At 41.7% G+C, this 12,517-nt stretch overlaps 1 protein-coding gene across 10 annotated transcripts in view; it reads left to right on the forward strand.

The window, feature by feature from the left end:
• Window positions 1–12,517, forward strand: part of DYM (dymeclin) — a 208,775-nt gene that overhangs the window by 152,288 nt on the left and 43,970 nt on the right. For 5 of the 10 annotated variants that reach the window (XM_039566839.1, XM_039566844.1, XM_039566840.1 and 2 more), the window contains one exon: window positions 2,289–2,342. The exons of 4 other annotated variants lie outside the window; for them this stretch is intronic. In XM_039566839.1, coding sequence (XP_039422773.1) covers window positions 2,289–2,342 — 54 coding nt within the window. Of the gene's footprint in view, window positions 1–564; window positions 844–2,288; window positions 2,343–12,517 lie in introns of those variants that run through there. One more of the 10 variants, XM_039566848.1, reaches the window with a different exon arrangement.

Below are 12,517 nucleotides of genomic sequence, written 5' to 3' on the forward strand. Positions count from 1 at the left end.
TTGTTCAGGGTTTCTCAGAAACCAATTATTCACCTGGATGGTTCATCTTGGTCAGACGTCCGCAGACAAACAGAACAACCTAATGCAGTAGCTCTCCAAAGAGTAGGATTTATTTTTATAACAGCAATCTATTTCAACAATGCATTAAAACAATTTTCTGGTGTTCCTAACGCAAGGTTTTGATTGAAAAATGTGGTGCTTAAAAACCATAAGTATGTGACCATATGTTATAAACATCCCAGTAATTGTTTTTTTAAATGTGCAGCCATATAAAGTAGAGGAAATGGATGAGGAAGAAAGTATGTACCAAACCTTTTAGGCTGTTTGGTACTAAATACCTAACTGGAATTGGAATTTTTGTGTGCTGCTTTTTCTCTATGAGATATTGGCGGAACAAGTTGTACCTTCCATTTCCAATTTCTCCTCTTCATGTTTTCAGGGCTATTTACAGACTAACCAGTGAAATTTTTGTACGTTTTTAGTTGTTGTTTAAAAAAACCCCATCTATTTCTATCAAAGGATGCTAAGACATTATTAAAAAAGTAAACTAACAAAGATCTTTAGATTCCTTCATTGCAGATATCTGATTTGACACTGGAAAGACAAAGAAAATAATAGAACTCAGCGTAGACCAAGATTCTTGATTTTGAGAAACGTGATATAAGAAGAAGATGGTGTGCTTCACATTGGATAAAATAATGGAAGAAGTTGCTCACCTGTCGAGATGCTGCTCAAATCTGTCTGAACTGAAACATCTACACTTCAAATACTGTGTCCAGTTCTGGGCACCTCTCAAGACAACAAGGACATGGAGGGGCTGGAGCGTGTCCAGGGAAGGGAATGGAGCTGGGAAGGGGCTGGAGCCCCAGGAGCGGCTGAGGGAGCTGGAAAGGGGCTCAGGCTGGAGCAAAGGAGGCTCAGGGGGGACCTTGTGGCTCTGCACAAGTCCCTGACAGGAGGGGGCAGCCGGGGGGGTCAGGCTCTGCTGGCAGGGAACAGGGACAGGAGGAGAGGGAACGGCCTCAGGCTGGGCCAGGGGAGGGTCAGGGTGGATACTGGGGAAAAATTCTTCATGCAAAGGGTTGTCCAGCCCTGTCCCAGCTGCCCAGGGCAGTGGTGGCATCCCCATCCCTGGAGGGATTTAAAAGCTGTGTCACCTGGGGACATGGGTCAGTGGTGGTCTTGGCAGTGATGGGGGAATGGTTGGACTCCATCTTGGAGGGCTTTTCCAACCTAAACAATTCTGTAATTCTATAAAATGTTGAAACGGGACCATTTTCTGTCTCTACAGAGCTACATTTATTCCAGGTTGTATCCATGTTACTGAAGCAAGTTAATCTCATCAGTTCACAGTTTATCTTCTTGGAGAGGTCTTGTCCCCCTGAGCAGCATTTCAGTGTCTTGCTGAGGGCAATTCTCCCACTGATGGCTGTTGTTAATATTACCTATAATGTTACGCAACTGTTGCTGATTGGCAGTGTGGGTGGCCAGGAGACTGAATGATGGGAAGAAGGAAAGGAGAGTATTTTAAAGGGAATGAGTCAACCATATTAAACGACAGTCTTGGTATGAAGTGAATAAGAAAAAGGTTTGGAGAAGAAAAATTATTAATATAGACAGAAATTCAAAACCAAAAGTGGGTTTTGAAAAAGGATTGGCTCCTCTCTGCTGCTCCTATGAAGTATCACAAGGAGCAAAATAAGCCACTTACTGAAAACTGATTTCCTCATCACCTGGCCTGAAAACAGCATTAAAGAAATGTGGAAGGGAGAATTTACATTTTGTTTATCCCTATTGACAAGAGTGGATTCTTGTTCTCTGTGAAATATCTTTCTGAAAATACTCTCCGAAAATGTAAAGAATGTATTTAGAAGAAATAGAAATTTATAAGAGTCTGTTACTCATTTTTATTAAATTGTTTAGACACCCTAATGTTTTTCACAGGTGTAATTGAAAAGATAAACTTTTGATTCCCTTTCATGTAATTTTCTTATTTTCCCTTTCTCTTAATTTTCTTATTTCTTTGTTGATTAGGAACTAAGTGAATTGGGGGAATACATTGCACATTTCATATGCTAGATCAGCTTTTATAAATAGGAAGTCTTCCACAGAATTGGTTAATTATAGAAACAATAACCCAGAATTTGGACAAAAAGTAGCACTTCTTAACAAGCTCTGAATTAGACGCAGAGAGCTGGGGGTGTTCAGCCTGGGGAAGAGAAGGCTCTGGGAAGACAAGCCTCTAATACATTGCCATTGTTTAATCCTCCTGTATTTGTTATCCCCAGCGCTTTTGGGAGATGTCTGATTGCCTTCACGTCTCTGAAACAAAGTTGAGACACGTAAGATACCTTTTTTTTTTTTAATTGCCCTTCAGATATGTTACTGGAATATGGTGGAGCTCTTCCAGAGCTACTCTTGTTCATATTCAGGCTGGAGCCCAAGCTGGGTGAGCCGTGGCCCGCTACTGAATACATGACATATTCTCCAAAGACGCTGTGTTCTGATGCATTTTTCTGTTGCTGTCAAGCTGGTACGGTGTGTACAGAGCCTGTTCCACTCCAGCATTTGTGTGTGTGCTAACCCAAACCCTTGACCTCAAAGATAATGTTGGCTAATAACAAAAAACAGCCATCCTGTTCTAGAGAAAATAAGATGAATTGTAACATTGCAGGTTCAATTTGTTTTGTTCACTGCAATAGGACTCATTATCTGAAGTATATCTGTTCTCCCCAGATAAACTGAGGAGAGAATGGATGTTGCAGTTCCCAAAGGCAGGTCTTTTATCTACTCACCAGCAGATAATTTGTGGCACTTGCAGAGAAATCAGATGCTTACTCAATGCAGCCAAAAAAAAGTTATCTGAACAAATAATGACAAGTTTTCCCATTCCAACACTAATCTTCTAGATTTTGATAAATTGAGTCAATAGGAAGAGTCGTGTTACATTCCCATGGGAAAAAGCTTCGTGGAATTTTTCTGATACATAAAATTATTTTTCTGCAATAAATTAGCCATCTTACCATGTGGTAGACTGTTAATTAGAATTTGTTAGAAAACTTAGTGTAAATTATAGGTAACCAGTCATAATGACAAACAGGATTTTGGTGAGGAAAAGTTGAGGGACCCTGGGGTGGATGTACAACCTACCCAGGTACTTTGCTGTCTTTCAGCAGTAATCTCTCATCTTGTCCCTGTCTGTCACTGCTGTGCTTTATGAACCAGACTACACAAAACTAACTTTGGTCCCAAAATAGACAAGACTTCATAAATATTTCAGGAAATTTTATTTAGTTGGAAAATGCAGTTTTTACATATTTCTATCAAGAGCATTTTGCTTCAACACTTGAGAAAATACCATCTGTTGCTCGTAGTTCATTTTGGAACAAGTGCCTGTGTACGTAGACTTCTACAACTATTTTCTGTGAGTTTTGGGTTTTCCACGTCTCAGTTAAAGGTTCGTTTTTTGGCATTCAGGCTGCAGCTGCTCTGTGCTTCCAGGACATTCAGCAGAGCAGTGGTCAGCAACTTCTGTGTTTGTCAGAAATGATGCAGTGCCTTTGTGTCCAAATGTCCTTGAAAAATAGGATGGAATGTAGTGAAAAGAGATTTAATCTAAAAGCTACCCAATTTGTTTGGTTTGTTTGCTATCAGCACTCAGAAGGCTGTTTCTCATCTCCTTACAATTAATATTTTACTCAGCTCAAGAGAGCAGTTCTTGAAATTCGTTCATGGAGGTTTTTCAGGCCCAGGTTAATAGAATAAATGATACTTTCACTGGCAGTGACTAGTTTTGAAGAGTTGGTAAGAGGAAAACAAAACCACTTTCTTATATTTTCTAATATTTTAAAAGAACTTATCTCCTTTATACTGCAAACCACTTCAAAGCTCAATGATGTGATTTTTCTGATAGGCTTCACCCATTTTTGTTAATCTATTCCCTTTAATTTTCAAAATATTTAACACCACTGAAAGAATGAATACAGTATGTGTGCTGAGTGGTGTCATAAAGAATTACTTCTTTAACCATGATGCTATCTTTTAATGTATCATAAGAAATAAAAGCATTTTTCGTGGTTTATCTTCAGCTCTGGTATAAGATGATGGCTGTAAAGCAGCGTATTTGTGCTCACAGAAGTTTGGGAATCTCATGCCATAACCCCTTGTCAGGTGTCTGCTGTCTGGGACCTGACATTTTTTATCATACACTGCTGCTTTTTAATACGGAACCATCATAAAAACTTTCCTGTGGGCACACTGTCACCTTCTATATGAACAGCAACAGGTTAAATCAACCTTTTTTGTAATTACTGTTTTTAAACATGCCTAATATTGTCATGAGGCAGTCAAGAGGGGTTTTTTTGTGTTTTGTGGTAATTTTCTATTATTGTGTTACCCATCTCAGTTTCCCTTTGCAGTAATTTTTGGTGTTTCAGCAGAGCAGGAGCCTTGCACTGTGGAAGCAGGGCAGGATGTGTCCTCCGCAGTAACACCATTCCCTTGCCTCCTTGGCATTCCCTGAATTGTAATGATGGATATGTCTGCTCTGCGAACCCCTTCTGAGTTTCTTATGGCTCCCACAGAAATTTCAATAGCAATTTTCCCCCCAAGGGCAGGAGTACAGAATCTTTTGGCTGCTGGGTAGAGAGAAGTACTCACTTTCCCCACTGACATCCTGTGCATCATCAGGACTGGAAAATCTTCTGCTTGGATAGTACAGAAATTATGGAAACTCCATGCAGTCTTTGTTTGTATTGAGGACTTGGATTACACAGTCTCGTGTGTGAAGTTTTTTCTCTTAGATAGGGTCAAAATTATTCAGAGTGGTACTTCCAGAGGGAGACAACAGTTCCAATGCATTGATGGTTTTGCCGTGTCACAGCAGACACGGGGTCTGATCAGTGAGGAATCAGAGGAGAACTTATGAATTTAGCTTCTGTGAAGTTGACAGCTTTAGTCAGGGATCAGTATGTATTCAGTTTGTTTTGATATCTTCTCAATTAAAATTGCTTACACACTGAAGATAGGTCTGCAAAATCATAGAATTGTAGGATCATTTGCTTTCAAAAAGCCCTCTTGAGTTTGGGTTGGAAAAGTCATAAAGTCCAGCCATTCTCCCAGAACTGCCAACTACCACCAAGCCATGTCCCCAAGTGACACATCCACACAGCTTTTAAATCCCTCCAGGGATAGGGAATCCACTCTGGGCTGCCTATACCAGGGCTGGACAGCTCTTTTACAAAAGAAGGTTTCCCAAATACTCGACCTGAGCCTCCCCTGGCCCAGCCTGAGGCCGTTCCCTCTCCTCCTGTCCCTGTTCCCTGCCAGCAGAGCCCGACCCCCCGGCTGCCCCCTCCTGTCAGGGACTTGTGCAGAGCCACAAGGTCCCCCTGAGCCTCCTTTGCTCCAGCCTCAGCCCCTTTCCCAGCTCCCTCAGCCGCTCCTGGGGCTCCAGCCCCTTCCCAGCTCCGTTCCCTTCCCTGGACACGCTCCAGCCCCTCCATGTCTCTCTTGTTGTCTTGAGAGGCCCAGAGCTGTCCCAGGACTGGAGTAATCTATAACACTGAGGGGTTTACTTGAATGATAGCAGGTGGTTCATAGGAAATACACTAATAGATGTATATATGCTTTTCAGAGAGTGTCACGGTTGTTAATGCAAAGCATAATGTCAAGGATGAAGAAAATATTTGATAATACAGTCAGAGATGATTCTGGGGTGATAGAGAACTGGTAGATAAGTTGCATTCCTGTAACTCTGGCATACTGTATGTAGTAAAGTTTGGGAGGCATGAAGTAAAAATGTGAAGAAAACTGTTTGGTTTGAACTGCTAATTGGTGGTTTTTTCTGGCCATTTTTAAGATGTAATGTTCTGCCATCTTATTCTTCTTCATGATAAAAATAAGGGTTTCTGTACTTCAATTAACATCACACAGGATAAAAAGAATAAGACCCGATTCCAAAGAAGCATTAAGGATACGGTAAGGGTGCTTAAATCTTGACTTAACTAGGAACTGTAACAGAAAAATGAATGCCTATGTAGTGAGTGTAACTTCCTACAAAATTGTTAAATTTGTTCATTTTGGAGAACCACTTGCTTCAAAGAGGGTCATCAGAAATCATCTTTAAGATATACTTTAAGGTCTACAGATTTCATTAGGTACTATTTATGTTTGTATTACTTTTAGGTTTAATGCATAATTTGGAAACTTTGTTTTATATAAGACCTGCCATGCTCCTGATGGGAGCCTGTGAGGAAGTGGAGAGGGACAAGAGAGTTGAGTGACAGGACAAGGGGGAATGGCGTCCCAGTGCCAGAGGGCAGGGTTGGATGGGATATTGGGAAGGAATTGCTGTCTGGGAGGGTGGGCAGGCCCTGGCACAGGGTGCCCAGAGCAGCTGGGGCTGCCCCTGGATCCCTGGCAGTGTCCAAGGCCAGGCTGGAGAGGGCTTGGAGCAGCCTGGGACAGTGGAAGATGCCCCTGCCGTGGCAGGGGGAGTGGAACGAGGTGGTCTCTGAGGTCCTTTCCAACCCAAACCATCCTGTGATGGTTATCATTCATGGTAAGTATCAAGGTTTCAGTTCCTGCAGCACCAATTGCTGTGTAACTTCTCCAAAGAGTTTTGCTGGTGACATTTTGCAGCTAAGCTGAATGTGTAGGGCTGGAATCATAAATTTTTCACTTGAGGAATGTCTTTAAAGTCCTTGGGCTCTCCTCAAGGTAGATTGGTTCTGTTAATTAAAGCCTGTATCATGGTGATCTATTTACCTTTGTATGGTGGAGTTGGGGTTGCATATGGGACTTGTCCTTTCCTGTTCTACCAGTCAAACTAAACAAAATCTTCCCATACCTCTAGGGAGTACTGCTTAGTTTCAAGGATAAATGGAGAAATCTTCATTTCCGTTCAACAGCAAGAAAACCTCATTAGTATTTCAAGCATAGTATGACAAAATACAGATTCACAGTTTCAATTTTCTTAGTAGGAATGTTGTCATCTTCCTAGTAGCAGTTGCTTCCCAGGTTTTGTGGAATCTTAGACGATGACTGGGTTCAGTTTTACTAAATACTGTTTGCATTTTGTTGTCACTGTTGCATGTGGTTTGGAAATACTGTCTGGGGAGTGCTTGAGTTCCCAGCTGGTGACTGTCAGGTATTTTGGGCTTTGTGGTGGATCCTCTTATGCTGGAGCTTCTTGGTGGGCTTAGACCGGCCTCTGAAGCTTGACCTCTGAAGCTTGAGTAGATGTCTTCCAGAGTAATTTACTTTTTTTAAGCTAGTTGGGGTGAAAATCAGTTTATTTGATTTGATTCATGGGGAGGCTTGGACCAGCCTGGTCTAGTGGAAGGCATCCCTGCCAATGGGCCTTCCAAACCAAACCATTTGGGGATTCTGGGATTCTGGGAATTGTAAAATCCTCAGTAAACAGGTAAAATAGATGCAGGGCTATGAGAGTGAAACATCACCAAGAATCAGTAAAGCACTGAGGGAATCTGGGCCATTTTATAATAATTTTTGATTGATGCTGGAGCCTGACTTTGAGGGAGGTGGAGGATAAGTTAAAGTATTTCAAAGTGAAGTGGTTTAGGATTGGAATTTCAAAGACAGGAAGAGCATGGATGGAAGAAGAGATGAAGGTGAAGGAGTGACCCGGAGATGAGCTGTGGATTAGCTGTAGGTCAGCTGGATAATACACATGGTGTGGTGAAGTCATGTAAGAAGTACCAGTGAAGCATCTGCACCTTCTCTGGGATATATTTGTGTGGCTTGGTATTTCCTGGGCCAGTGCAAGTCAGGCAAACAGGGTTTTGGAGCATCAAAGCGGTTGGGCTTGCTGCCTTGGCAGGTGTCCTGTGGTGTGTTTTCCCTTGGAGCAGACTGCTCCTGGGACGTGGCACACACCACAGCATTTCCTCCAGTGTAGCACTGTCGTGGGCTGTGGTGGCTGTTGGCATCGGGATACAGGCTGCAAACGCCGTGTTCCTCGTGGGAAATGTGTTCCTGCATGGGCTGTCTCGGCATGGCTGAAGACCTGCACTCTCAGCTTGCCAGTTATTTGGGAAGGCAGAGGAAGAGTGTCAGGAGGGACAGTTTATTTAGCAAAGTGTCTGGCAACAAACTTTGCTCTGGTGTGACAGCTCTGCTTTCATTTCTAAGCAGTGACCAGAGATGCCAGGGTTAATTCTTGAGGTTATACTCACTATAGGCCCTGCATTTTTTCATGTAATACCTACTTTACCAAAAGTTGTCCGAGTTTGACATAGAACAGCCAAAGAGTATTGCCAGTAAAAGAGATGAAGATAAGATTCTGGTTACCAAAGGCTTGGCTTTGAAGTTGCTTTGCTCACTGAGGGTAAGAACAGCTTTCTTGTGCGCTTCCTTCATTCCCCTCCGTTCTTCCACTCCTTTGGCAGAGCGAGTTTATTTTGTTGAAGGTTTTATTTTCTGCTGAAAGTGCAGGAAATTCAGACAGCTCTCTTGGAATCTCCCCAAAGCTAATACAAACAAGATACATATGCTTCTCTTAAACTAACTAAAAATAAAGTAAATTATTTGAAATATTTAACTATAGATATTCCTCTATAAAGACAAAAGGGAAATTTACATCATTATAATTGTCGATGCTGATAAATTATGTTATCAAGGTGAAATTCACTGGAGCATCTATTGTCTATTCCTCTCAAAAGATTGAGGAGTACCACCCTGAAATCTGGAATAGCTGTGTTACTGACAGAAGAAGTAACTACTGAATGTCTAAAACCATAATTTATTGAAGTATTCTTTAGCATGTACAAAGCCAGATAAAAAAAAAAAGTGATGTAAAATGGACTGAAATTGTCTGTTCAGCTATACTTTTTGTGGCTGCAGCTTATGGATCTGGAACAGTTCACCAAATTTTTCTTGCTGGTTTCTCTCTGGCAAAAAAAATGGCAGAACTTGTCCGTTTGGGGTTAATTTGGCGTTCTTAGTCCTTTTGATATTTGTTAATTGTGCAGGGTACGTATCCTTTTTTTTCCATTGCTGACAAAATTGCCTTTATAGTCATAGCTGCGTCATGAAGGAAATAGTTGTTTATGACTATTATTTTTTATGATTTATGTTCGCAAATTGTTGAATCTCACTGAAAATATTACAGATGAAGAGCTATAGTGAGTCATCATGGACAGGGGCTCAGAAAGGAGAACAGCCATAATTACGGTTGCGTATGCAACCTCCACCCTCACCTTTTCTCTATTCTTACATCCAAATGAGGCCTTCAGCCTCTGCTCTGAATATGATGGGTGGTCTCACAGCAACACAGACATGGTGCAGCACCCCCTGATATTCCAGTTCCTAAAGGGGCTCCAGGAGAGCTGCAGAGGGACTGGGGCCAAGGCCTGGAGGGACAGGACCCAGGGAATGGCTTCCCAGTGCCAGAGGGCAGGGCCTGGATGGGATCTTGGGAAGGAATTGCTGTCTGTGAGGGTGGGCAGGCCCTGGCACAGGGTGCCCAGAGCAGCTGTGGCTGCCCTGGATCCCTGGAAGTGTCCAAGGCCAGGCTGTACAGAGCTCTGAGCAACCTGGGATAGGAGAAAGTGTCCCTGCCCATGGCAGGGGGTGGAACAAGATGGGCTTTAAGGTCCCTTCCCACCCAAACCATCCTGGGATTCTCTGAGTTTCAAAGAGGGGCAAAGGGAGCACATGTCCTTAAGGGGTCACTCGCAACTAACAGGGAGAGTGGTGAGTTGGAGATGGTTTTCCTTCTGTGAATTGTGGAGTTAGTGGGAAGGAAACTATTACAGCATGTCCAGCTGTTTTAAGTAGCTGCTTCACAGCTTCTGCACACTGTGTGCGCTCCTGGCTCCACTGGAGAGGGACCAGCAGTGTCGGTCAAAGTGAGCTAAAGCCACCAAGGTTTGACACAAAGCAACTTGCACTTTTGAAAACTCAAATGTCAAAGCATTTTATTCCTGACAGCAAGTTCCCACTCCCTAAAAGCCATTCATTGTCATAAGCAGTTAAGTTCAGAATTGTGGTTGGACATGTTCTTTTTTTCAGCCTGCATTTCCATCAAGTATTTCTTCTGCAATTATGTTTGACATTTCCACTTTATTTTGCAGGTTTCTTTGAATTAAGACTTCAGCACAGTGTGCCTTTTCCTTTTATTTTCTTTTACCCTATTTACATTGTGCAGTTGTAGCATACTACCTTACCAATCCCTGCTCAGGTTTCGCTTTTTTTAGGCAGACAAGCTTCTTCCTGCTTATTGTGCTGACTGTATAATTAGCAGTTATTTAGCTGAAAGTATAATTTGGCTGGAAAATTGCTGTGATGTGAATGCACAGTGAGAAATGCAGCTTTTTTTAGTACACATCAGTGACCTGGGTGTCTGTACCCATTGTCATACGACGCATAACACCATTCATATGGATCTTGCCACAAAGGAAAAGTTGCTCTGTTAGATCTCCAATTTGTAAAAAAGTTGGAAAGTAGACCTCTTTAGGCGTACAGTTATTCGTTACTTTGCGTTTAGGTTTACTGTACACCCAGATAAAAGGGGGGAAAACCAAATTATTACACTTAAGTAAATTCCAGCTTGCAATAAAGAAATATATAATCATATCTGTAATACATAGTCTGAAGTATGTAATTGTCGTGTGGACATGATATGAGACTGAAGTTTGTTCAGTGGTGCTTCTTAGAATCATGGAATGGGATCTCTGAATGTTTGGGTTGGAAGGGACCTTAAGGCTCATCTTGTTCTACCCTCTGCTGTGGGCAGGGACATTTTCCACTATTCCAGGTGGCTCCAAGCCCATCCAGCCTGGCCTTGGACACTTCCAGGGATCCAGGGGCAGCCACAGCTTCTCTGGGCACCCTATCCCAGCTGTAGCTGAGTGTGCAGCATATCTTCCTGGGTTAATGATCAAAAATGCAAAAAATCATTAAGAAATCTGTCACCATCTGTGCTGTACAATACCCTGGGTACCACTGTGAAAAAGGACAGTGCTTGACTTCCAGCCTGGACCCAGGACCTGAGGGTCAAAAGATGGGCTGGGCTAGTCAAGGGGCTAATTTCATCATGGAAGAGAGACTCATGTCCACCTTTGCTTATTGATGCCATTTCATAGCATCACAAGTCACCAAAATTCTGATTTTTCAACTAGCTATTATTTTCCATGTAAACTAACTTTGAAGGAAATAAAGCAGAAAGCTGAATAATTTTGTCTCTGTTTATAATAGACAGTACAAACCACGAGGGATGGTTATGCAACCTTAAACTGAATTACACAAGGACATGCCTCCCTTTATCTGCTCAGAACTGGTAACATTTAGAGGCTGGAGATTTGCATTCATTCATAATAGAACTTTTAAAATCATTTTTTTATCTTCACAATAATTAAAATAAATTCAACGTCAAATTGAATTAAAAGGATGAACACTCAGAATGTTCCATTGTGGGAACCAGAAGATGGGGACCATAAATTAAACAGGTTTTTGGTGACACTGAGTTTTTGCATCCTCTGCTGACAGTGATTTGTTTTTTGATGGGTAAATACACTGTAAGGAACTGAACTGTAAGCAAATGCCTGGGGGTTTGTGGTTAGGCTGCTTGACTTCTCTTGATATTTAAAAGCCATATACTTTTCAAGTGGTTTTACACATCAGGATGTAAGCATTGAATTCTGTGAAAGTCTTTGCCCAGGTGGATACCACGCTAATTATTAATTGTATTGCAATAAGGAAAGCAACAATATTCCAGGATGGTCAGATCCAGGAACATCCAGCTCTGCCCATCGTTTGCCTTGGCTTTGAACTTTTGTGTGTTCCTTGATAGTGTTTATCAAACTCAAATTGTTTTTCCCCAGATAATGTTCTCATTCATCGTGTTTTCCCCCGCATCCTCTTAGCTTATTTCCATTCTCTTTTCTCTGGCATGATTACTTGTTTTTACCTTTTAACAAAAGACTACCCAGACATGTACCTGGCTCTCTTTTGGCTGTTGCTGCCTTGTTTATTCCTTGTGCATCTAGAACATGACCAAACATCTCTGGGTTTGCCTTAAAAGTTAGAATCTTTGCAAAAAAGCACGACATTTAATTTCTCTCCTGAGAAGTAACATGAGGTGACTACCTAGAATTACCCACAGTAACATGAGTGCTGTGCCTACATTCCAATCCCCTTTGCAGGCATGATTTCAGTCTCACAGAGTTGGTACCAAGCTTTTAGCTTCCACCTTTCTTTTTAATGATGGTTGTAATTATTTCCATGACAATAAACTAAAAAAATAGGTGGGGGAGGACTGGTACATATCAGTGTTGGCAGAGGCATTATTTGAGCCGTGTTTTGTAAAGGAATACTGTAATAATTTTGTATGTGAGTGCCACACTGAATTTGTCAATTGTAAGCAACAGGAAACTTTTAACTCCTCTCATTTAAATGTACTGTTCATTAGATTGAAATGTATCTGCATTTCACAAATCAATATCTGACTTTTCTTTTCATATAACAGCTAATCCAGTAAAAAAAAAATGGTCTT

This window comes from Corvus cornix, chromosome Z (assembly GCF_000738735.6).
Source record: "Corvus cornix cornix isolate S_Up_H32 chromosome Z, ASM73873v5, whole genome shotgun sequence".
Classification (NCBI taxonomy): domain Eukaryota; kingdom Metazoa; phylum Chordata; class Aves; order Passeriformes; family Corvidae; genus Corvus; species Corvus cornix.